General features: G+C 45.0%; 1 protein-coding gene across 2 annotated transcripts in view; it reads right to left on the reverse strand.

The window, feature by feature from the left end:
* LOC146811097 (E3 ubiquitin-protein ligase RNF14-like) overlaps positions 1 to 26979 on the reverse strand; it is a 133924-nt gene that overhangs the window by 15048 nt on the left and 91897 nt on the right. For both annotated transcript variants that reach the window (XM_085618143.1, XM_085618144.1), the window contains exons 6-7: positions 19614 to 19786; positions 19115 to 19245 (exon numbers count right to left, since the gene is read on the reverse strand). In XM_085618143.1, the coding sequence (XP_085474269.1) occupies positions 19115 to 19245; positions 19614 to 19786 (304 nt within the window). The remainder of the gene's footprint in view (positions 1 to 19114; positions 19246 to 19613; positions 19787 to 26979) is intronic.

Raw genomic sequence — 26979 nt, forward strand, 5'->3', positions numbered from 1 at the left:
GACCAAAGGTGTCCCCATTGTGAGACCTGAGCCCCTGGTTGGTTAAGCAAGACCTGTCCCCCAGTCCCAGCCTGCAGCCTCTTTTTGACAAGACCGATCCCTATTGACTTCAACGGGGCACCCAATGCTGTATTGCACCTCTGCACCGGGCTGCCACAGTGCTGCCCAAGGTGACCTGTTGGTGCTGCCTTGGACCTTGCCCCATAAGCCCAGAAGATTGATCCTGCAAGTCACTGTAAAGTACCTGTATGCAGTATATGCCTTTCCTCCATAGGATAACAGTACCACTTCAGAAATTGCACTGTGTCGACTTTTGAAAAATGTGAATCTTTCTAACTCGAAACGTACTTACCTGATCGTGATGATTTCTGTACCTAAATATATATAAAGATTCATGTCATTTTTAGGTCTAGCCTAGCGCAGTGCGCATGCATTGCCCTGCAAGACTTTATGTAAGGGCTTCAAAAATCGACCACACGCTTGTGCGTGTGCTTTTGTTTTTGTCAAAGGCTATTGGCCTTTGCGTGCGTCTTGCTAACAAAGACAGCACGCAATTGGGCAAAAGCGGGTGCATGTCCCGCCTTTGCTCCGCCCACGGCCTAATGCTTGCGGTTACCCGCACGGGGCGACATCTGTTTCCAATTATCGTGCCCAGACGAGTGCGCGATAATTGAAAACAGATGGCCTAGCCTGGTGCTCGCTCTCGCGCGCACCACTCGCGGGCTTGTTCCCACTGGGCAGTGGGCGTGTCTATGTGTTAACGCGCCGAGAAAACACCTCTCGCGCTGGCTTTGGCTCACGCACGCGCACCACTCGTTTTGGTTTGCGCGTTGCATGCCCAGCGGAAGCTGTTTCAGATGCCCACTCTCAGGGTGGCAAAGGCAGACCCCGTCTCCTCCTGCTCTACTGGATGTCACGTCACGAGTCCAGATCTGAAGTCACAGAATCGTGAGCTCCCCGCTTCATGTTCCTAAATTCCGATGGTCTCCCTGCGGGGAGGAGGGCTTTCCCCTGCCTGACACCTCCTCAGGGATTCCCAGGACACTTTCGCCAGCGCTTACTTGTCAGACACAGCCAGGCTGCTTCCACAATCCCAGACACAACTAGGAACCGGCAAATTTCCACTCCGGAAAACCTGGAAGGAAATCCTTCAGCAGCACCAAACTGTCCTCCTCGGCCCTAATGACTTCCTTCCCTCCCTGCACATGCAGAGCCTGTTCCATCCAGGGGACTGCAGCAGCTGCAGGGTCTTAGCACCCGCACGCCCGCCACCACAGCCTGTCATTTCAGCCCTGGTCATGAGAACACTTGCAGCATGTTAGCCCTGAGACAACCCCTCACTCCCACTCCTCCCGGGGATGGAAAGGTGCTTATCAACTTATTCACGGTCTTTTACGGCCTCACGTAAGAGGAACATCCGTAATATTGTATGATAACGGTGCACACATGTGAACATATTTCCTTTTACCTACTATCTGCTAAAGAAGCATAGGTGGCAGCTCCTGGCCGACCCCTTCCTTTCCTCCCCAATAGCCCGTTTTTGTACCACACAGCGCTTAGTGCTTTAGGTAACACTGCTTTTAAGCTCTTAAAATTCAGTAGCATCTGTAGGTTACTTAATAGTGCAGATGAACAATTGTTACTTACCTGTAAACAGGTGGTTCTCCAGTATTGGTGTCTTTCATAGATTCACATGCTTGAATATTCCCCGTCGTCGGAGTGGGAGTCCCACGGTAAATAAAATAGCAATATATATATATATATAATAAAATATATACATAAGTAATCATATAATTAGCGCATGTAGGTGTAAAACACACATAGTGTACCTATAAGAGAAAACTCCATAGGAATACAATGGAGAGAGACAAAAGACCTTTGTAGTCTATCTCTGTCATTATGTAAGTCCGAACTCCAGCCAATCAGGCGTCAGCCCCTCTCTAGAACCTTCTCCTCAGAGCTTCTCACCTCAGATTTTCGTAGCACAAGAGTGACTGTAAAGTGCATGAGGAGAAGAGAGCCTCTGAAGGGAGGAGGGAGGGTCGCATGTGAATCTATGAAAGACACCAATACTGGAGAACCACCTGTTTACAGGTAAGTAACAATTGTTCTTCTCCAGTATTAGGGTGTCTTTCATAGATTCACATGCTTGAATATAGAATAGCTAGCAGTAACAATCACCATTGTTTCCATGCCAAAATAGATTCAACATATATAGATTATCAATCTTCTTATGCATAAAAACAGTATTGAACAACTGTAACATTGTAAATGCATAAAATACATATATGGAAACAATATGGAGGCGGGAGGAAGAGGCTCACCTTACTTAAAAAGATTGCGCAGCACTGCCTGTCCCACTGCAGCATCCTCCTCGCTTAAAGTTGCCAAGCAGTAGTGCTTAGTAAACGTGTGTCTGGTCGACCACGTAGCTGCTCTGCAGATGTGTTGCAAAGATACTCCAGCAAATAAGGCAGTAGATGATGATACTGCCCTAGTGGAGTGTGCCCTCACTGGAGACTGCAGAGGCTTATTTGCCCTTTGGTGTCAAAAGACAATAGCTGCCGAGATCCAGCGTGCAATCGTTGGTTTAGTAACCTGACGTCCTTTATGACAGCGTCCATATGCTATAAAAAGTTGATCGGATTTCCTGAAAGAAGCTGTCTTACTGATGTAGAACTTAAGACACCGCTTGACGTCCAAAGAATGTAATCTTTGTTCTGCAGGTGTCTGAGGATTGGCAAAAAAGGACTTTAATATTACTGGCTCATTAATGTGAAAGTCAGTAGGCACCTTGGGTAGAAATGATGGATTGGTGCGTAACACTGCAGCATCCGGTTTGAACTGCAGGAACGGAGGTTTGATGGTAAAAGCATGAATGTCACTGACACGACGAGAAGACGTTAGTGCCAGAAGTAGAGCTACTTTCCAAGTGAGATATTTTAAGTCGGCCTTGTGAATGGGCTCAAACGGAGGTCTCATCAATTGTGCCAACACAACGTTGAGGTGCCACAACGGAGGAGGACGCCGAAGTGGCGGAAATTTCCGGAATAGGCCCTTAAAGAATTGGCGGATTATTCTTGAGGAACAAAGGGAACTTGATCCATCTTGCCGGAAACGTGAAATGGCTGCTAGAAAAACCCTTAGGGTTGCATGCGACAGTCCAGAACTGGCTAGGTGCAAGAAGAATGGTAGCAATTGCTCTGCCGTGGAATGTATCGGATGAACTCCGTTAGCAGCACACCAATGGCAGAATCGTTTCCATTTAAACTTGTACGTCCTGATTGTAGAAGGTGCTCTTGCCTGGGCCAAAATATCCCTACAATCCTGGGGGATGTCTAGGTGGGCGAACTCATGGTGTTCAGGTTCCATGCTGATAAGCTCAGTGAGGAGGGATTTGGATGACAAATTCTCCCTTCGCTCATTGTAAGCAGATCCGTCCGATGTTGCAGGAGGATTGGTTGGCATTGGGACAGGAGGAGCAGTTCTGAGAACCACGCTTGCCGTGGCCAGCGCGGGGCTATTAGGATCAGGTGGCAAGGTTGTCTTCTCATCTTCCAAAGAACCCGAGGTATGAGGGGTATTGGAGGAAAGGCGTACGCAAATAGATTGCACCAGTTTATCAAAAGGGCATTCCCTTGTGATTGCTTGTGGGGATGCCAGCTTGCGTAATTTCGGCATTTCCGGTTCTCCGGCGTGGCAAAGAGATCGAGTTGCGGACGGCCCCATAGTTGGAATATCCTCTCTAGAGTGGGTTGGTGTAACTCCCACTCGTGGGTCGACGAGGAGGACCTGCTCAGGGAATCCGCTAGGACATTGGATACTCCTGGCAGGTGGACTGCCGTAAGCAAGATCTGATGACTGAGAGACCAGTCCCAAATTCTTTGAGCTAGCCTGGAGAGACTTGGGGATTTTGTTCCGCCCTGTTTGTTGACATAGTGCATACAGGTTGTGTTGTCTGTCTGTATTAGCACTGACTCTCCTTGGAGCAAAGGCAGAAACGATTTTAGAGCCAGAAAAATCGCCATGAGCTCCAACTTGTTGATGTGCCAAGATCTTTGATGTGTGGACCATCTTCCCTTCACAGAGAGATCCTCCAAATGAGCGCCCCATCCTTCCAATGAGGCGTCTGTTGTGAGTGTTCTGTCCGGTGGCAGCGACAGAAAGGACATGCCTTCCGTCAAGTTGGCTGGAATTGCCCACCATGCGAGTGCTGACTTTATCTGATCTGTGACACATATCATGTCGTGGAAAGATCCCGTTACCTGACGCCACTGAGCATCCAGAGCTTCCTGGATAGGACGTGTCCTCAGCCGGCAATGAGGGATCAAGGCAATGGATGATGACGCCATCCCCAGAAATGATTTTAATAGTCTCACAGAAACTGACTCTCTTGATCTGATCAGAGCCACCAGTCGCAGCATCTTTTTGAGACGCTCCTGGGAGAGGAATGCCTTCGCTGACACAGTCTCCAGAGTTGCGCCCAGGAAATCTCTTTGTTGGTACGGATGAAGTTGGGATTTTTCCACATTTACGGACAGGCCTAAAGAGCGAAACACATTCTGGCACAGAAGAGTGTGTTGTCGCAGGTGAGTGCTTGACTGAGATTTCAGGAGAAAATCGTCCAGGTATGGAAATATTTGCACTCCCTGGAGGCGCAAATACGCTATTACTGGAGCCAGTACCTTCGTGAACACTCGAGGGGCCGAGCGCAGGCCAAATGGTAACACTTTGAATTGGTAATCGTGTTGACCCACTCGAAAACGCAGGAACTTTCGATGCCGCTGTAAAATAGGGATATGAAAATAGGCATCCTGGAGATCTATAGTCGCCAGAAAATCTTCCTGCAAGAGTAAGCGCAAGATGTCTACCAGCGTCATCATACGGAAGGATTGGCTCTTTATATATTTGTTTAGTGCTCTTAGATCGAGGATGGGCCTCCACTCTCCGATTTTCTTTGTGATCAAAAAGAACCGGGAATAAAAACCTTTTCCCTTCTGAGACACTGGTACCAGTTCTATAGCTCCTTTTTTGCCTTAAAAGTCGGACTTGATGCAACAGTTCTTTCATGTGAGCTGGTGGCGGTCCGGAGGGTGGAGTGGGAGGAGGGAATTTGGTGAATTCTAAGGCGTGTCCCTTCTTCACAATGTCCAAAACCCAACGGTCCTTTGAGATGGAGGACCATTGGGAAAAGAACAGAGAGATTCGACCTCCAACCTTGTCTGTCCGGTAAGAGTCACTGTCTCTTTGATGCGGATCCTCTGTATGAGGATTTTCCTCTATATGACTTGGAGGTTTGCTGCCGTGATGTTTGCTGTTGCTGTCCATAAGAGTAACGGTTGGACCCTTGATTGTAAGGTTTGTATTGCTTATTGTCTCTTCGAAAACTTGAGGAGGTGCCACGTCCGCGTGCACCACGAAAATTACTCCGCTGAAATTGAAGGTTTCCTAGTGATCTAGCTGTTTCAGTGTCTTTCTTTATGGACTGTAGAGCTTCATCCACGTGGCTCCCAAATAAAGACTCGCCGTCATATGCCATGTTTAGGATCATAGACTGAACCTCCTGACGAAAGGATGTAGATTTTAACCATCCTTGCCTACGCAGAACAGCCGCTCCGGCAAGCTGACGGAAACCCATGCAGGCGATGTCTACTGCACAATCGATTATTTCCGCCGATGCCGCTTCTCCCTCTTGGAGCAACTTCATTGCCTCCACTTTAGATGGCTCTGGTAACTCCTGAACCACATCCGAGATATCAGCCCAAACTTGTCTGTCATATCGTCCCAGGATGGCCAAGGCATTAGCTGCTCTAACCACCGTAGAGGCCATAGAAGAGAATTTACGCCCTATGGCATCCATCCGACGTCCGTCACGATCCGGAGGCGAGGTGATAGAAGATGCCGGATTTTTCGCCTTACGTTGCGCTGCCTGCGTAACGACCGACTCAGGTTTAGCCTGACCCGTGAGGCATGCTGGGGTTCCTATTGGTGCCTTATATTTCTTTTCTAATCGAGGCACCTGAGCTGGCAAGGTATTCGGTGTCTGCATTAATTTCTTGCCTTCTTCCCAAATAAACTCAACTATGGGAATAGCATGAGTCTGTTTGTAGGGTTGATTCTTGAAATCATAAAGGAAGCAATCTTCCTCCCTGCGCTCCGTTGTTAACTTAAAACGGTGTGATGCCCTTTCCATCAGTTGGTGAAAATTGGCTATGTCCACTGGAGGTGAATCCCCTGTTACTATCTGTGAGGGGGATGGTGTTTGTGCCTGGTAATTGTCCCACTCCGCCATATCATCATCATTGTCATCTACATCCCCCTCATCATCTGGGATTTCACCCTCTTCTGGGTCCTGAGGGCCTTCCTCTACAGGCTCATAATGAGGCAACAACCTTTCCGGAACCTGTCGTGGAGGTACAGGCGGCATCTGAGGAGCAGGATTTACAATAGGTACCGGTGGAATAATTGCTGGAATCACCGGGGTTGACGGAACCTCTGAACGTTGAGGGGATAGAGGGAACCGTTGGTTGTAGTCGTCCAACATGCGTTGGAGATTAGTAATGAGCGACAGAGGAAGAGTCGCCGTTTTATGCTTCGGAGGGGCCTGGTGTATATATACCGGATCCTCATCCTCACTACTGACATCCTGGCACTTAATAACCAAGTCGGATGGACTTTGTGCCGTTCCGAAAGACTCCGGTAACCCCTCGGATTCCTGATCCGAATCTGTAGCGAATAATGGTGAGGGAGGCTGTGCAACTCCCAAAGGAATATTATGTTCCTGGCTCTCCGAGCCCACAGTAGGAGGTAATGGTGTCCAAGAAACTCCTTCCCTTCTTGTTTTCTGGGTAGCCACCACACCGCGTTTTCGTACCCTTACGAATGTCTGTGGGGATGTACTCGTCGACGGAGCCGTCGTCGAAGGAATGATGGTCGACGGAATTATCGTCGACGACGTCTGTGGCAACAAAATTGCCGTCGTCGGATTCGCCGTCGACGGAGCCGCCGTCGACGGGGCCATCGTCGACGGAGCCACCGTCGACGGAGCCGCTGCCGACGGAGCCGTCGTCGAGGTCTTCGTAGACAAGGCTTTCGTCGACGGAACCACCGTCGACAGTGTCGTCGTCGGGATCTTCTTTTTCTTCGCCGACGGAATGGGCGTCGACGAGCTCGACGACGTCTTCGTCGACGACACAGTCTTCGTCGACGGAACCTTTACCTTCTTCGTCGACGTCGAAGTAATGGGCACAACAGAAGTCACCGCCCTTGAAGAACTGATGGTAATCGTCGACGAGGATAACGTCGACATAACGCTCGTCGACGACGAAGCAGCTGACGTCGTCGTCGGGGTCACCGTCGACGAGGTAGAAACAGCAGATCTCGTCGTCGGGAGCATCGTCGACGAGGCTGACAAGTTTTTCCCCGAGGAATGGGAAGTAGACGCCTCAGCAGCCTGAGAACAGTGTCCCTTAGGCGACAAAGCAGTAGGTGAAACCACAAAGGTGGCAGTTGTCAGAGGCAAAGCCAGCTTCTTTTTCTTCAGGAAAGGAGATGGTAACTCCTGCACACTACTGCGCTTAGAGGCTGGTTGAGAACGACCAGAAAAGAGACTTTCCACATCAGAGAGAGGGTTATCCTTGTCCTTCAGTCTCTGTAGCCATAATAGCAGGCGGCCTTCTCTGTCCTTTAGAGTTTTCGTAGAAAAAGTTCTACAAAACTTACATTTTGCCACCTCATGGTCAGGATATAAACAGTAAATACACTTACTGTGTGGGTCCTCAGAGAACAAACGCAGTTTTCCACATGAAGAACATGGTCTAAACAAAGATTTCTTACTAGAAGACATCCTCACTGACAAAAACTGAGCAGAGCTCAGGGAGACTCCCTGTCACACGACGTGCGGTAGAAAATCTGAGGTGAGAAGCTCTGAGGAGAAGGTTCTAGAGAGGGGCTGACGCCTGATTGGCTGGAGTTCGGACTTACATAATGACAGAGATAGACTACAAAGGTCTTTTGTCTCTCTCCATTGTATTCCTATGGAGTTTTCTCTTATAGGTACACTATGTGTGTTTTACACCTACATGCGCTAATTATATGATTACTTATGTATATATTTTATTATATATATATATATATTGCTATTTTATTTACCGTGGGACTCCCACTCCGACGACGGGGAATATTCAAGCATGTGAATCTATGAAAGACACCCTAATACTGGAGAAACAGAATTACAGGTCCAAAGTGCTATAAATAAAGGTACTGCTATGAACCCATCACTCTGAGGCCAGTTCATTGACCTCCGATTGATGAAAGGTGGGGGAGACCTGTGGGAATTCAGACCTGTATCTTCAGGTTGCTGCAGTGGGAGGTTGGCTCGCTGTGCCATTTTACCGGCTCGAGCACTGTGAAATTAAGCGATCGTTCTAGGATTACGCATGCATGCCTAATGAGGGATGAGGAACAAGGGCTAAGGCCTGGTGGTTTCAGATTTATATTGTTTGTATTGCACGCACTTCAGCAGTAGCACAACACGCATTTGCTTTCTTTAGGCACCAGCCGGTGACACCACCTGCTTCAGTGCACCCACGCTGTTAGTTGCAAAGACAGACACGCTTCCCGAGACAAAACACAAGGGCACTGGGATCGAGAACGTTCCCTCTAACTCATAACTCTTCTCTCTCAATGCCACTGTAGAGTTGAGGGTCATTTCTAACTTGTGGAAACAAATTGTTTGCTCCCACATTATTCTTTCTGCCTGTCCTGTCAGTGGGTCATAATTCCTGCTCTTTAGAGGTAGTTGACAATATTACAGACTTCACCTATGTTGTTTATTTGCCAGAGACAATGCTGCTGCGGGAGAAGACCGACATTTTGGAATATGGGCTGCGCATTTATCAAATATTGTCTTTACACTGGAGTCCAGGAAATACCACAACGGACGGAATTAGAGCGCGGCTCAAACCATAGATACTTTGTAGTAATCTGTTTTCTTTTAAAAGAAATTTTGGTAGTGTGTGTGTTTATTTTTAACAGACACTGGGGCCTTTTACCTATCAGGCGTGAGTGGCGCTGTACCAGAGGAGATTATATCAAAACACGTTTTATTCGACTGGCCAGGTGTTTTGAAATTCTTGGCCCAGATGACAGCGTTAATGCAGTCGTACCCCGCACCTACCACACTCGCAGGGACCAGTTACATCTCTCAGTCACCTCGTATTTCCCCTGTCTGACAAACATGGAATGTGTGCGAATGAACAGGGGAAGGTGGAACGAGCAGAGAAATGCCAGATTTCTTTCAGCTGAGCAGTTAACTTGGATCTGCTATATTTCTACAGGCACTTCTCCTGGAAAGGGATAAAACTAAAAAAGAATATGAAAGGGGCCTTGAGCTAACTTCACTTGCATTACTCGCTTCTTGGTACAATGATGGCAGGTGATCAGGTGGAGTCAGGCGCGCAACGCCCTTGGGCTCAAAGGCTTTCAGCTACCCACCGTCGTGTGTGTCCACTCGACTGTGACAGCTACCCAGGCACACAGACAGCCGCACCAGAGTACTTCACAGGTCTTTCAAAGACCATTTACTTGCAAACGAGGCTTTGTTGTGTTTTCACCCCTTCTTAGAGCCCCTGCATCTCCACTCTGCATATTGCTGGGAGAATCAGCCCCCAACATTTTTAGTAGCCCCCCCCACCGAAATTTGGCTCTAGTTGCACCTCTGGGTGGAGTACTATGTCAGCTGATTTAAGTAAAACACCTCCTAGGCAGCATCCTGCTTCTCTTTATTTAACTTTAGTGTGTGCCTATACGCTAATGATCCCCACTAAGCGCTTTCCCAGGATGATTTCCATTTTGTGCAGCATGTTCATATTTAAAACAAGTACATGCATTTATTTTCCCACCTGGTTTCATTGTCTGTTCAGAAGCCTTTATTAACCCACTCATTTGAAATCTGCAGTGCAACGAAATTCAAAGATGACACTTTCTGGATGTCTGACTTGAGAAGGCATGTTACCCTTCTTAGAGTTCCTATGCACAAGCCTTTTCTGGGCTTAGTATGGCCAACACTGCATTCACATGAGTGAAACTAGTGGCGCAAACAACCAATGTCGTGCAACTAGGCCCACAGTTCTTTCCAGGGCACAAGGACATCTGGAGCTTTGTTGCAAATCTCATTACAAGACCCTGCAGATGGCGTCAACGGATATAAACTGCTCTATGTCCCTCAGCCTCGGTTTCTTCAAGTTACAGAACTGGGTCTGGGAGCAGAAACAATTCAGATTACTGAAAAAGCACTACAAACAAAAGCTGCACTCATGCCTGGTCAAGGGTTTATAATGTGGCCACATATATTTATTTTATTTATTTTACAGAGTTTTATATAGCGCGAACTTGACCCAAATCGGGTATCAGAGAACTTTACATAGCACCAGTTGCATTACATGAGGACACATTTTTATTTCTTTGTTAGGCACAGGGAGATTTAGTGATTTGCCCAGAGTCACAGGATGTTCAGCGTTGCTGTTTAGTTGAGCATTGCCAAGACTCGAACCCAGTTCCCCAGTTTCGAGGTCGACCCCTCTAGCCGTTAGGTCAACTCCTCTCCCCAATAATCAGCATAGTGCACACAACAAACATCTGTCATTATGCTCTATCATAGTAACAAAACGTAGGGTTCTTAAATGTCAAAACAGTCTTTTATCAGGTGTTCATTTGTCAACATAAAATATGCAAATACAATTAATCTGCCCTCTTTCCCTATTGAAGTGCACCACCCTCCCGTTGTTTATGTTCCCCCATAACAAAAAAAACTATAACAAACAAGCATTAGAACAGGTAGGAAGAGGTTGCCAGCATTGGAAGGACAATAAAACTAAAATACATTTTTTATGTTATTCTTATTTTAAGTGTCGTTCAGTTGTTCTACATAATGTGTTCTTGGTTATATATAAGGTAACAGCAGCCTCAGTGTTCTACAACAAAGCTTAAAGACAATGGCAAAGCCAATAGCTCTGGCTAAACACTTGTAAGGTCCCAAAGGCGAGACCTATTGGCTATGCCAATGCTTGTTTTATAAACTGCTGTGGATCTCCTTGTCAAGTCATGTGTATTATTTATTGTCTGTGTGCATGCAGAAGATGTCTAGCAATTCTCTCTGATAAGCCTAAGGCTTCTCATCCACACTACCCCCTAAGAGAGCACCTTGGGATTGCTAGAGCAAGCCCCTTCCACTTTTAAGGACTAGCTGGACTCTTTGCACAGTAGACAGGGGCGGCTCCTCCGCTATGGTGGAGGAGTGTCACACCACTGAAAAATAAAATGATAATAAAACCATTTTATTGACATTTTATTTTTCTTACCTTATTGCCAGCCGAGGGTAGGGCGGGGCCATACTGACAAGCTACATGTCAGCAGTAGGGAGGAGGGGTAGGCACTTACAAGTGCACGTCAGTTGGGCCAGCAGTCTTAGGCAGGCCAAACAGACAGGCGCAATTAGGTTTCTCCACCTCAGCTGTGTTGTACAGCCGGGTTGGAGTAAAGCTTGAGGCTCCCTGTGCCTGAGCGAATGTATACCAGACCGCTCAGGCCAATCCAGGCGCTGCTCTCATGCTAGGTATAGCATGGGAGCGGCATCTGGATTGGGTGGGGAGCCTGTGCAGTGAAGCAAGAGGCAACACTGGCTTTACAGAACATAGTGATCATGTGCTTTGCCAAAAGCAGTGACAGATCTAGAAATCTGGCAGTAGTTGTACTCAAGGGATACCAGGGGAAGAGACCCAAAATATACCAGTCAGTGCTGTAAAGGTTTTTTTAACTCGTAATCTGCAATAGGAAGTTCATGAGTTCCTGCCAATATTTTTATAGAGTAGAGCATTACTAAAACACATGCCAGAACACAGCTTGCTTCGAAGCACGCCTAGAGCAATTAAGCAGCCACTTCCATAGACTGTATATACTCTACTGGGTGCCAGATATGCTCGATGTACTAAATAAAAGTGGATATTTTTTAATCAAGTATTTCTAAATACTATTTATGTGGAAGCTACAATGGAATCACACTCTTTATCATTAATGAACATGTAAATCATTGTCCCACTTCCTGCTCAATTTGGTCAATATATGCCTTGGTTATTAGATGCCTCACATTACCCATAGTGTAGATTATTTGTACAGTCTGGTGTTTTGGGTTCTAGTTCTCTTGTACTCCACTGGCATGTCAGCACGTGTTCCAGATCATTCTATATCAACAATTGCCCAGTGTGAACAACATAGCCTTTCATCGGTTTTTCAAATGTTTGCAGTCGCCCATTTACAAACAAATATTTCAACCTCTTCCCAACAGCTCTAGTCCTTTGCAGTAAAGCAGTGGCATAATGAAAAACTTGAGCCCCCCCCCTACAAATTACATGGAGGGGCCACCCATGCTCATACCTAGTCAAGAGCTCTACAGCCAGGGGCTTGCTACCCGTGCACAGTGCCTTGGAGGAGGACCTGAAGCTCGGGGCCACGTGCTCCGCGGGTGCTGCAGGGACTATTGCTATGCCATTGATGTAAAGTACTTCTGACCTTTGGGACATCCTTTAAACAACACTGCAACAGCACAATGTCCCCAACAGGGATCGGTTATATGCGGTCTGCGAGCAATGGAGGGCACATTGAAGGATTGGAGGAAGAAAGTTAAGAAACATGTTCTTTTGTACCTGCATAATAAATAAACTACTATCTTGAACGGCCCTCCAGAAGAGCACTGTTTATGGAATAAATTGACCACCCATCCATCTACTGAGTGATTGTAACTGTGCAGCTAAATAGTGGAATTTCACATTTGGCACCCCAGCCCACCTTTGTAAGTCGATATATTTTAATAAGCCAGGTACCAAAAAGGGTATGGTTTCCAAGATAGTGCAAGATTAGTGTCTGAGCCCCAGTGAGAGGCATGTCTGTAGACATACTGAATAGGCTAGATTTGCTCCAACTGATGGAACGTCCTGCCAATTGGTCTGTTAAATTTAGGATTTTAATACTTGCCATGGATTGTCAAAACCATCTTTCATAAATAGTACCATATCAGCATAGAGAGCGATCTCGTGTATCAAAGGAATACCCCATTCCTCGCTGCCCTTTCTCAGCATTACAGCAAAGGGTTTCACTGCTAGGAGAAAGAAGATTGGGGATAGTGGGCATCCCTACTGCATTTCTCTATTAATATTGCATGTCTCAGAAATTGACTCACCAACCTAAACTCAAGCCGAGAGTTTTATATATAATAATTGAGTCCTTCTCATCATGGACCTGCCTATTCCGCAGGTATCTCCAGCCCAATGCGTCAAAGGCCTTCTCTATATTAGTGAAAAAGGGTTTACACCTAAGGCCCTTGTTTATAGCTAGCTCACAGTACCACACATTAGCCACTCATGCGTTTTTCACAAATCCGCGTAAGTGTGCACTCTATTTATGGAAATCCGAATCTCTTCTTCAGGATACAGATTTCTGGCACTTAGAATGACTGCACATTGAAGCGCTCAGTCAGCAGACCTTTTCTGTGACCAGCGCTGTAAGCAGGGATCATGATTTACACATGTGGGACACTGACTCAAAAGGCGAATGTGTGCAAAGCCATGTTGGAAATACATTTGTTTCATTCTTGTGGTTAATATAAAAAGACAAGGGCACAAAAGATGGAAGTTTCTCCACACCAGGGCACTGACTCTGAAGTTTTGAAGGCTCCTTTGAAAAAAGTGATTTTGTGGTTGTGAGTTAGAATCTTGTGAAGGTCGTGGTGTGGGAAGACATAAGATATACATTTATGTCGGGGATCAAATGAATTGTGAAACTGTGTTAACAAGCCAATCACCGGAATCAAACCTTTGATTACAAATTAGGTTTTTCAGAGTAAGTTTTCTTGGCAGTGAACCAGAATGCCAATAGAAAGAAATCTTATACTTTTAGGTATGTAACAATTCTGAACACAAAATATACATGCCTAAATACATGCAACGACCAACTGCGAAAAGGCAGGTTAAATATGCACACCCACGACTGCAGGACAGGGCTTTCAGCAATCACAGATGGGAAGCTTTAAATAAACAGTCCTTTCTACACGTTTTTCACTTTTTCCCTGCAAGTTAGCCGCATTTCCGGACAGTTCACTGGCCTTTCACCGACAGAGTGAACCCCGTTAAAATATGAGGGAAAAAGGTGAAGGGCAACTGCATTTTTTCATTCTATTTTCCCAATAAAAACCGCAACGTCCACGACTTTAAATTAGGACTTGGGTGCACTCCCAATCAGGTAGAATAGTTGGTGGATAGTAAGGGATATATTCCAACCTGGAATTAATACATTTTGATTGTTATGCACCAAATGTGGCTTCAGGAGAGTAACCTGTTTGCCAGAATTGTTTCTAGTCCTAGATCAGTGTTCAAAATGGGGACGAGGTGGAATGAAGCCATATCAAGCATAGCTCATTGAGGTCTTAATAGCGAGGCCACCAGCGCTTCAATGGTCGTTTCAGGGAGATAACCATGAAGCCATATCAAGCATAGCTCATTGAGGTCTTAGTAACTAGACCACCAGGGCTCCATTGGTCATTTCAAGGAGATAACCATGAAGCCACATCAGGCATAGCTGATTGAGGTCTTAGTAGCGAGGCCACCAGGGCTTCATTGGTCGTTTCAAGGACATAACCATGAAAATATATCAAGCATAGCTCATTGAGGTCTTAGTAGCGAAACCACCAGGGCTCCATTGGTAGTTGCAGTGAGATAACCAATCTCAGAAGCAGTGTTATATAGTTCCAATAGATTTGGTATCAGAATTTCGGAGTACGCTCAATAACACTCAATTGGCAATCCATTTGTCTCAGGGCTATTATTTCACGCTGGGCTCAAGTTAAAGCTCCTTATCTCCTCGGCTGGTATAAGCTGATCTGACAATTCTGAGTTCCACGTCGACTCTAGGGTCAAGGATGATACATATAGCCTCACTTCAGCCCTAATGTGAATTTATTTATAAGGTTGAAAAATAGTCTAAGTATGCTTGTGTCATATCAGTTTGTCAGTCAAGAATACAATCTAGTTTGTCTCCGATTACGATGATTGGGGGGCACGTCCTTTCAAGTTTGAGTAGCCTGGCCAGATGTTTGCCTGATTTGTCAGGGTGGACTTGTGGGCACATCACTATTCTCTGTAAACTATACAACGTACCCACTCCAGGAGCGTGACATGCTCTTTCTTGGCATGTGACAGGTTCTCCAGCTCCCCCATATCGACTAAGGCCTTCTGCTCCAATTCCCTTCGATTATCATCCAACGTCTTAGGAGGTGTTGTGGGCTGTGAACAAATCAGGTATATGTCCACCACCACGTAAAAAATCACCTCCAATTATCCAAGGTACATGTGGACAATTTGTGAGGAAATTCGAAGCAGGCGTATTCAATTCTGATTGATCTGAGGTTGGAGCATAGATGCCTCCAAAGAGAACAAGGGAGCCAATCCAGTTTGCCCATCACAAATACATTTCTTACTTGTTTACAAATCAATACCATATGGCCTGAAAGGGAACACATGGCCGGATCAATACACCTGTAGCATAAGCTGAGAACCCTGTCCCTCAAACGTTTACTCCCTCTTCCTGTGTTATGAGTGTTTCTTGAGTTATTGGGATATGCGTTACCCTACCAGTTTTACACTTTTCCTGTCTAGGGGGAGAAGGCCTTAGGGAGGACTTTTGCTGTCCACAGTGAGAGATACCTCACCTGCACAACAATGAAATACAGCCTGAGGCCAATGGTCCTGCATCATTCTTGCTGCAAGCCTGCCCATTTAACCGTTTTATGAACTTCACAAGCTCCTACAAATTCATTGGGTGATAAAGCTCAACTATATACAACAAAGCACATACAATCATACAATACCCAAATGTGGACCAGACGGCAGGTGTATATTTGTTCCCATAAGTTCAAATCAACTCATCTACAGAGCACGGTGCGACTCTTGGCAAATCAGCAGAATCATTTTTCAAGACCTTCGATTTCGAGTCCTTATGTAATTTCTTAGAGTCTGGCGACCTCACATTCCTTTGCTCATCATGTTTTCTGAGAGCCACAGCAGCATCCAATGTCGCCTGTCGGCCCAACTGGGATTGCACCTATGTGCGAACATTTACATTTTGTAAATGTGTGAGGTCTCTTTGCTGTCGCTTCTTGCAGCGAAACTGTTGCTGCAAGCATTCACTGTTGTTAGGTTGTCAGTTCCTCACCTGCCTCTGGTGTGTAGTACCAACAGGGTGCATGGAGGCAAGCATATGTAAGATCTGCAGAACCAGGAGTTGGGTCCAAGTCAGAAACCTCTGAATCATCTGAATATCCACGATCCTATCAGGAGGAACATCCTTCAAGAGGATAGTGTCCAGGACCCCCCTACACCCCTACAAAGGTCAATCGCTGTGTCAGAGTAAGATAGGACTTTTAGGAGCTGATAATAAAGCCCAAGTCATGAAGAGGAGACATTATGTACTGAACACGCACCACAAACGCGTTTTGAAAAGACAGTTGCCCAAGTTTGGATTTACCTTGATAAAAACAGCTTCATGCTGGACCTAAGGGAGGGCTTCGGATCTGAGATTTTCTGATGAATCATCTGACCTAGTCAAGGTCAAAATCAGATATAGTCATGTTTGAGAGGCAAAGGTGCGGATAAAGCTACACATGGATTGAGAGTTATTACCGTGTAAAAGTATTCTAGACCAGTCTGACTTCTGGAAGGATATTCATAAGGAGAGGAAACTGCGGGCAGAGGTATCCATCAGAAATAGGAGTATTTAACAATTTCAGGAACATAGGATATTTTATATTGAGAAAGTTAATTCTAGAATGTACCCAATCTGGGACTTTCTCCCCAACTTTCACTGAGCAAGCATCTCCTTTTTTAACATCTTCTACTGCATTTTTTAGGTTTTCAAAATTGTGTAGTTTTGCTATTTTTAGGATGCAAGATGTTTATGTTTTAATCGTTAACTGCAAAGGAGCTAAATTTAGGACTAAAGGAGGACATTAGAATAAATTTTTTTTAAAAACAATGAGGAGCGCTATTTTGGTTGAGTGACCATTTACATTTTTTTTAAAATACACTGTAGAATCCACTGTTAACCAAATTCAGAATTGAAATGTCCAACCAATCTTAGTTTTTAGGTCGAGTATAGAGCAGCGCGCATGCGCTGCTCTATGGGAGGGTTCATGTAATCGCTCTAAACTTTTCTGTGTGGGTCTGACTCCCCCCACGCATTTGGTTGGCAGTGTCAATTTGAAATGGGAGGCTGCAAATGGCTAAAGGCAGGCGCAGGTCCCACCTCTTTTGCAAATGTTAACTCCCACAGCGTTTGGCTTGCAGGAGCGAGCAGCGGCAAGCAGGGTGTCAGCTGCATTCCTTACATTCCTTGCAGTGCGCGCGCACCACTCACGGTCTTGTCTTTCTCGCGGTCTTCTAGTCTTTCTCTTTTTGTTGCCACCCGGGGCCTCTCTGAGTATTTTAATTTCCCCTTATGGCTTTTTGTTCTGTGAATGCCTAACATTAATTATTGTTGTGTACAGACCGTAATCGGCCCTCGTTTTCAAATGGACTCTGATAAGTGTTCTACAACTTTACACGCTGTAGCCCCACACTCGCGGGAGGTGGGACGCACAGGGCGGCTGCTGCAGTGCCATATTACGGCCATGTCCTTGGTCCACATGCGCAAGACTTTTCACCAATAACGCATATAGCAGCAGTCTTGGAAAACACAACTGCAGCGGGTACACAGTGGAGCAAGTCACACGCGTCTGCTGAAGGAAGGGAGCTTTACTGATGCTGGCGCGCAAATTAAGTGCTTACTGCGAAGAAGTGAAGGAGGGGGCAGCATGCCATTTCTGTCATACGCGCTCTCTTGGAACAGATGCCTGCAGCAGTGTATTTTAGCTGGCAGCCAGGTGAGCGCGTTTCAGTCAGGGGCAAGTACACTTTGTTAACGGCAGTAGACCAGGGCTTCGTATTTGGGTCATTTCGTCTTGTGTGTGTGTGCACACGAAAGCACGCTGTTCTGTTAAAATCGATCACACTGTTAGATACATTTTCCTTCCTGCTTTCATGCAATCCACAAGCCTACGTTTTGCACACCTGAGGCTATCCTGAAACATATTTGGGTCTGGAGACATTTTACACCCCCAAATCTTGGAGTGACTATTAACTCACTATTTGCGCTTGATTGTCAATTCCGTACGTACATCTTTCCCATAATGCTGCTTGAGAGGGCATATAGAGCAGACGGGCCTGTGAGGAGCATTCATCATCAGTGTTACGAGTCCAATGTTTGCGTCTTACCCGCTTCGGCGGAATTATTATATTTCACCAGCCTGGTGTTTGATTGGAACGGGTATGCATGGTGCCCGGGCTCTGCGCGAGGCCGTCACCCCAGGGGACGGGAGCCGGCGTTTTGGCTGTACACACACGCGTGGATGTCGCACATTAACCCTGGGGCTCTGGAACAAGGAGGTGCGTGCGAGACCGCATGGGCTGTGCTTTTTTCTGCTTGAGCAAGATTGAGCGAGAAACAAATTGGCGTAAATAAAGCATGGAATTTGATTACTTTGAATGCTGGGGGGCCTTCTGCCTCAAGCGGTCTGGGGGTTTGTCCAGGCAGCAGACTGCGGCCTGGCATTACGTGACTTTTTGCTAGTTGTTACAGAAAACAAGCATTGGGATAGCCAATAGGTCTTGCTTTTGGGACCTTTTAAGTATTTAGTTATGCAGCACAATATCCTTGGTGCAACAACATCAACTGTTGCATGGCTAAACACTTATAAGGTCCCAAAGACGAGACCTATTGGCTATGCTAATGCTTGTTTAGGTATTATCCAGGTTTTTAATACTTGCAGTTTTTCTTATCTTGTTATAAATGCAGGACTAAGTGCCACAATTAAAATCGCTTTTAACTAAAAAATGAGGACTGGCGTAGCCTTTCACACCTAAGGTAGAACAGTCTCAGAGTTCTGTGAAAATACTGTGCATGAGATCCTTTTTATCAAATTAATCTCACTGTTTATTCATATATATAGAAAAAAGAAATTGGTAATACTCACTTATTAAAGCACCCTGATCCTGGATCGTTGAAATGAGAGTATGGATTGACTCTAGACAAGGAGCCCATGCAGATCCAGCAGAAGTATTGTGCGCACCCAGTGCAGGTCATCTTGTTGCAGCCATCGATTTTCTGCCAACCCAAAAATGTACATACAAGAAACTCGTTAAAATTCCAGTAACATTTTAGGATTCACAAATCACTTTTAAACCTTGCCGAATGAATGTGCGCTTTAATTAAGATAGCGCGGATGGGAAGCATGAGTAAACCTACAAGTAAAAACATACTGATTTCTTCCACATCATGGGAAGGGTTTAAGAGAGGCAGAAGGAACAGAACAGCAAAATATAACACAGCAGAAGTTAACAGGACACTTCTGAAATGTATGTGCAATAGCAAAATATTAAGCATGCTGTGAATGCTAAATATTTGGTTTGCTCATTATTTGCCAATTTAGCCCCACAATACTGCTCTTTTCCCACAATTCCTTCTGATCTCACCTGGATGTGTGTGCCACAGCGTGGGCAGGCCTTAGAGTTCTTCTCCAGCCAATCTTTACTTTCCATTTCCTCTACAGCTTTCTGGATCACCCTCTTGCCATAACGTTTCTCCAGAAATCTTTTAGTGGTCTCATCAGCTTCTAGGTACTCGGTGCGCAACGCTATTAGCTTTTCTTATTAAAAAATACATAGAAAACGAATTAAATGCTTGAGTATAGAGAGATCAAAGTTCAAGCACATTTGTCTACTCATTTGGTTCCTAAACTGAAGAACAGACACATAGATTTTTAAAAGAGAGCACTCCCACCTGCCATCAGTTCAGCTAGCCTACTTTACGCTCTTACGAAAGGAAACAAGCAATGGCAAAAATCACCTTGTTTGGCTATTTTCTATCAATGAAAGTGTTGGTTCACGGATTGGCGAATTTGTGTGTACGAGTTAACGGCTGGTTAGATGACAAAGTGCATAAATGATTGAATAAGGGAGTACGTGGATTGAGGCACACAGGTTACACCAATCTTCCAGGCTGAAGCATCAGACAGAAATAGTGACAATATTAGAACGTTTCAAGAATTACCAGTAATAACCCAATTCAAGAATTACACAAGCCAATTCGAGCACTACATTTGCACCAAGAATGAGAAAAGTACAGAAAGAATTACCACCGTTATGCCAGTACAAACATTAACCCAGGTGTGGGCACCAGTGTGCCACAAGTGCGTACAATATGCCAAGAGTTACCAATTTTAGGCATTTTCAGATTCAAATTTACGGTACCATGTAATATTTAATGCATGTTCAGATATCAACTCAGATGTCTTCAGTGCTGGTCCAGTTCTATACCAATCCCTTGCAAACTTTGGCCACAAGGCCAAGTATGCACCATCACTCATTAATTCTGTGCACACCTATTGGATTTGGAGAAGAGGCTGAGCGGATGATAGGGTCTTCTTCCACTGCCCAGGCTCCCAATCATTACGGATTTTTTTCCGAGGCTTGGCAGTGTGGTATGCACCTAGGCATTACTTCCAAGTGCCCTGGAAAAATTCCCATTATTTGCCCGACACAAAATTGACGTTATAGTGGGTCCCGATAGTTCCAGGAGCATGGAAATAACAGGAGTTATATTTTTTGGGGGAGTAGCGTGCAGCAATGTGTGTCGTTGTGCTGATTTCTGCATGTTTTTCAACGGTTTTCCACAGCCATAAATGAAAACTCTGAATTCAAGTTACTGGGCACATCGGAATTTACAGGCCGCTCATAGAAAAGGTCTAAATGTTCAAGAATCAGGAAAGCTGCCTAAGCCATTGCAACCATAAGTAGTAGGAGGCAGACTAATTTTCCCAAAAACTTTCCTACATGGCCCTAAGCGAGAGTTCTTGGATGAACCGGACAGCAAAGGCCCATCTCTCCCAGGATAGATGTTAGCTTCAGTGTCCGGTAGACTGCATCAACTAACACCATTTCCACCAAGACATTTCTAGTCAAAGTTACGGGAGTATAAAATTACTGGTTGGCTGACCCTTGAACCATAAAATGCAGATAAAAGCCTCATAGCGTGTGATATCTCTACATCGGTAAGTATTAGCAGTATGCGACCAAGTGTCCAGGGATCAGGATACTGATTTTTCCTTATAAAATTCCAACAGGGCCCCATGGTCAGTGTTCCAAGATGATCAAGATGGGCAAAGTCACTTTTTTGACAGGTCAGATAGGACCTGCTGTGCCCAGCAGACTCAATCAACACAATCTTCTGCCTGGGTCTAATATTCAGGCAGGCTAAATCAGAAGTTATCTAGAATAGGAAACCTGCTTGGTTACTATTATCTGAATCAAAGGTTTCTTGCTATAAGTAAGAGTAGAATTCAAGGGTGAAGAGTGGTAAGGGACAAGCAAAGGAGATGCGAATGAAGGTTAACCTGTGGAGACATTTATAAAAGCTATTTTTGCAAGGCTCAAAGGTCAGAGAAGAGCTGGACTAAAACTTAACTGAATGAGACTTATCAAATCTATACCATGCTCCTGTCCTACCGAAATAAGGGAAGCAGGGTAAGCAGTCTTTCACCACATTGTCTCTTTTATGCCCTAAAATATTACTCCCCCTACTACTCATTGAAGTGTAAATTGCCAGGGAGGGAAATTCTAAAAGGACAGGAGGATGCCTTCTCATTTAAACTATAAAAAGAACAAGGGTTTCTGAGATCTAAGATAAGCATCTAGCTAGTGGTGGGGATAGAATTAGAAATGCAACACAGACGGGTCGATTGAGTCTTGTTATGTCAGGTAGAAACCTACTAAGCGCTTCGTCTCTTACCCTAGCATGTGCAGCCTGCCAGTGTGTTTAGGATGGCTCACCCACTGGGCACCTATGTCTTTGTGAACCTTCTAGAGCATAAGAGGGCACTGGGACGCAACCCCCTGCTCAGAAGTTTGTCCCCCTCTGACCTAGTAAGAGCAGGTAAAAGCTGAGGCGTTAAAAGATTGTGCAGTTTCCGCTCACATTACCAATCTTGATTGCTTTTACACTTCTTTCCCGACTGACAAGGTGTATTTGTACAGCGGTAGGGAATATCTCTACCTTTAAAAGCTGCAAGACTTCAGTTAATGTCCACTTGCATAGTTTTACTCATTTTAAAGCACCACTGCCTTTCGTATCTTACCATGTGGATTCTTGGCCTTCTCTGCTTACTCAACTTTTTGGTGTACATACACACACAGCACCCCACAACCCCTCTGACTATTTTGGCACCCTGTTAATGGCTATATGTTTTGGACTCTCCATCCCGTCTCCCATTTAGACTACCTATCTCTGTAACATAGGCTATACAGGTGGGGCTACAGCTCTTTCCCTTTCCAGTTCCTACCACATCTCCTCCTCTCACACTCAAATATCTTTAGAATGGTTTACCCAACTATTGCAGTCAACATGGAATATGAACTTAAAGCCAAATAGAAACCATGAACCATAACAAGGAAGGCACATAAGGAGTAAATTATAATCACCAGCTTATTACAATTATGTGGGTGCATGTTTCTTACTTCCTCTACCACACTGGTGGCAGATTTGATGAGTGAGCCGTCGACCATTACGATTGTCCTCAACGGGACTGGTCATGATTGATGACACTGTTGAGGTTGGCTGCAGAGTAGTCCTGTGCCTTGCCCTCACCCAGTTGCTGTTTAAGACTACTCGGAGGGAAGGACCTCAATGTCTGATTGTGTAGCATAAGGCACAGCTACAAAAATGAACGGCATGCTCTTAGCCACTATATAAAGTTGACATCCAGAATCAGAATGTCTAGGCTAGCAAAGTTATTGACACTGGCCGTGATTCCAGAGACATACTCTGTGACCTGTGGCATCCACTATAAACCAAGCATAATGCTGTAACCCAAAATGTGAATGAAAAATTCAACAGGCAATGGAGGAGTAGAGCAGAGTTTCTGTGCTGCACATTGGGTTTAAAGGGAGAAGTGCTGGTGGCCCAGTTTTTTTTTTATTCCTTCAGAGTAAAGACAAGGTGGCACAATGATGAACTATACACCCTCTGCAGCAGCACTGCATGGCATGTGGGGTTTGTGTGCTTTTTAATACAATTCCAAGACAGTATTTAGTTTCTTATATGACTTCATACGGCTCCTGATCACATGCCTGATGAACCCCTGTACAAAGGCTCTACTCTTAAATCCTCCTATCCAGGATCTCTTGCCAGAGAAAAATTACTTTTCGTTTGTGATTATATCTGTAAGAGGAGCATGGAGCTGAAAGTTCCTCTCTTTCTGTAACACAGTTGCATCTGAACAAGGAAAACAACAGTTTCATGTTTTCTCGGATGAAGAAACTGCACAAAACTTGGAGGTAAAGTTTTACAGGGAAAGAATGATTACTTTTATTTGTTAGGCAGATTGTCGTGTGTATGCAGAATGCTTATGGCGATAAAGGAGTTGAACAATATTCAATAGGTTATTCTTATTCTACCACAGCTAATGATGAATTGGGTTATTTCCAAAGGCATGTACCAAATGTAAACATATGTAGGGCAGCCACTTGTGCTACTCTCATGCTTTTTACACGCAAAACTCATTAGACAAATATTCTTACAAAGATGAAGGTAGACACCAGGGTATTCTCCACAACCTGTTTGCCAATTACAGTCATACAGGCTGTATAAGAAATTGGCGCAGTAGTTGAGAGGGGTAACTGCCAACCTCAAGCAATAAATCACAATCCATGTCAGGGTGAACTACTAAGGTCACTAAATAAACCTGAGCTCAACCACTGGACGCTATTGCACAGAGAGGACGGGTGTAACTTACAGGCAATGTGTGAAGTATTTCTGCAGTACCAAAACAGTAATAAAGTTAAAAAAACAACACGAGAAAAATCACAAACCAATTTAGAATAATAGAGTACATGTTTATAAATAAAATTACACCAAAACAACAAATCTAATAAGGAGACCTGGAGATATGATTTTTAGTTTTAAATAAATATAGCGACTAAAAGTGTTAAGCGCCAATCATAGTCAACGGGTAGTGATGCACCGGCACCTAGGCGAGATTGAGGCCGACAGTGAAGGAGCACAGGTTGGACAGAGTAACCAGGTTTGACCCCATCAGAGGACTTACCTTGGCACGGCTAGCTTTAGGGATGTGCAACTGGTCTAGCTGCACCTGGCGTTGACTTCGGTTGGGGTGGGGGTGCTGTGTTCAAACATACAGGTTTAAAAGCACATGAAAACTTCCTTGTGCTTCCAGCAGTTTTCAGGTAACAATAAAAATGTTAAGATAACTCTGGTGATTAATGTTACTGCTGGTGAGGGATCAGAATTTTGTTTAGTCGCAGTTTTTACTCATCATAAAGTAGCACAGAGGGATAATGTAACTGCTGCAAATAATGTGTACCATGCACATCACAAAACTGAGTGAGAGTGAACTATAATTTGGTGCTATAAAAATAAAAATGAAATGTACGTCGGAGAGGGACAATGGAGAGGTGAGGGGGAAAGTTGGAGAGTGCTAGTGAGGGAATTAGTGGAGAAGGATGGCAAGGGGGAGGGTGCCAAATAAGACTGTTGCATCAGGCACCACCAGCGCTAAAGCCAGCCCTGTACCTTGGGGCACTTGAAATGGAAGTCAAAAATCGGCAGCAGGACAAGGTAGCAGGCTGTGACTGAGAAGGGGTTCCACTAGGTTAGATAGCCAACTGATGAGGTCCTGGTGAAGACGTGGACGTTTGACAGGAAAGCTCCAAGTGGGAGAAATTAGAAATTTGCACCAATAGAAGTTCCCTCGCAGGTCAGATAGTCACTTTTTTGGAGCTCTGATTCTCTCAGCAAGGCAAGGCTACAGACTGTAGCCAAAGAGGGCTCCATGAGGTTGGATACCTTCTCTGAGACCTCACGCTGAATCAAACTTGCTGCTTCCGCCTAACAGCTCTGAGTGGGAGAAACCAGATTCTGTAGCCCAGAAGCACGCACCTTGGCCGGATCGTCTTGGCAGGTTTGCCCTGGTCCCCCGGAGGTTCTTGAAGACAAAAAGTTTCTAGGTCCCAGGTTTCTCAGGATGTTAGGAGGAGTATGCATTGACACAGCACAGGGTTCCGGTAATCAGGAATAGCTCCTGGGGTTCAAGACTCACTCCAGTAGTAGCCACCAGCAGAGTCCTTGGCAGTCCCAGTGGATCTGGGCAGTTGCAGGAAAGGCCTCTCATAGTTTGGTTTGTCCCTGCCTATAGCTTTAATATGAGGTTAGCCTTAGGACCCTTGGAGTCAACTTCTTTGTCCTGAGCAGAAGAGGGAGAGTAGGTCCAGCAGTCATTCAGAGCTCTTCTCAGGTCTCAGACAGCAGGATCAGTCTTCTTAAAATCTTCCACAGGTCTAGTAGTGTTGCGAGGAGGGTACTGGGGATCCTACATTTATGCGTGGCGCCAGTCTGTTGGGAGGTGGAGGGCTCCTGAACCCTTCTCAATCAATAAGGTAATAATTCCCGGGAGTAACCCTACCCACTTTTGCAGCATCTTCTGTGTGTCCTACAGCAAACACTCCTACAGTGGCTCTCTCTGCCTAAATCCAAGATGGTAAAACCCTTCCCCTCTTGTGCAGAGCCTCTGTGCCCAACCCAGAGATTTAGCTAGGGAAAGGAGCAAACCCTCCTCTGTAGGCAGTTTAAACCAGTCCTTGGGGCAGCTCTTTCCTATGATTAGAGCATGGCTGACTTGGGGAAGAAAGAAGGGGCGTTTATAGGTGTCATCTGGGAGCAGTTTTCACATCTCATTCAGGGTTAAGCAATAAAAGGGCTGCAGCTAAAGGCTGATTCAAATTATTCTCCAGAAGCTTTGGACAAGGAAAAGTTAAACTTCTAAAAGTACATTTCCCTTAATATTTATTCAAAATCAGACTTCACCAGTTAATAAATATTACAAAGAGTCCAAGAATTACATTCCTAGCTGTTTCCTAGCTGCCAATGGCATTATTAATTTTAATTTTGCATCCTTGCTTGACTATCGAACAGCCAGCCTTGCTATAGTGAAAAGAGCTTTTAGGGACTAGTCATCGGTCACTATTAGGACATGTGTAACACACAATGTATATATGTCCTACTTTAAAATACTGTGCACCCTGATTTAGGGGCAACAAGGCCTACTTTGGGGGGAAATATACATATTTAAAAGGAAGATTTAGACCTGTTAAAAAAAAGCTTATTATGACAGATCCAATTGCAGTTTAAAATCTGATTTCGTCATGCTACTTTGGCAAGCCTGAAGCCATGTTTTACACTATCTCTGTAGTGGATGGCACAAAGGGTGCTGTAGTCCACGCTGCGTATTTAACTTACAGACTATGGGTACACTTTATACCGTGTACTAGGGACTTCCAGTTAAGATAAATATGTCAATTAGAAGAATACCAATTTCATAATTTTTAATGAGCAGCACAGGCATTTTACTACTGGTTAGCAGGGATAAAGTGTATAGAGTTCTAAAGCCAGCAAAAACAGATGGGGCAAAAATGTGGGAGTACACCACGCAGAAGATGGTCAGCTCCTATAGACCGTCACCCTATCCCAGCATTCTGAAGCTCCAGAATTATGTTCTCAATCACATAGAAAGAATGAAGTTAGGAACATTCATCTTCATGGCGATTCCAGTATTCTCAGTTCTTAATCTTCCTCATGCACTACACACATACTATTGCCTTTTAAACACATGCTGTGCTCCTTCCTTACAGGGCAGAAAAACATTTGGGAACTGGGCTGTCCTGGGTAGTGGCAAAGGGCTGGGGCAGAATGCAGATTTGTGCACAGGTGACAGTTGTACTAGATATTGTTCTCCGGTACTGCTTGCTATGCAGACATTTGCAACTAATT

The sequence above is a fragment of the Triturus cristatus genome, chromosome 7, assembly GCF_964204655.1.
Source record: "Triturus cristatus chromosome 7, aTriCri1.1, whole genome shotgun sequence".
NCBI classification, from domain to species: domain Eukaryota; kingdom Metazoa; phylum Chordata; class Amphibia; order Caudata; family Salamandridae; genus Triturus; species Triturus cristatus.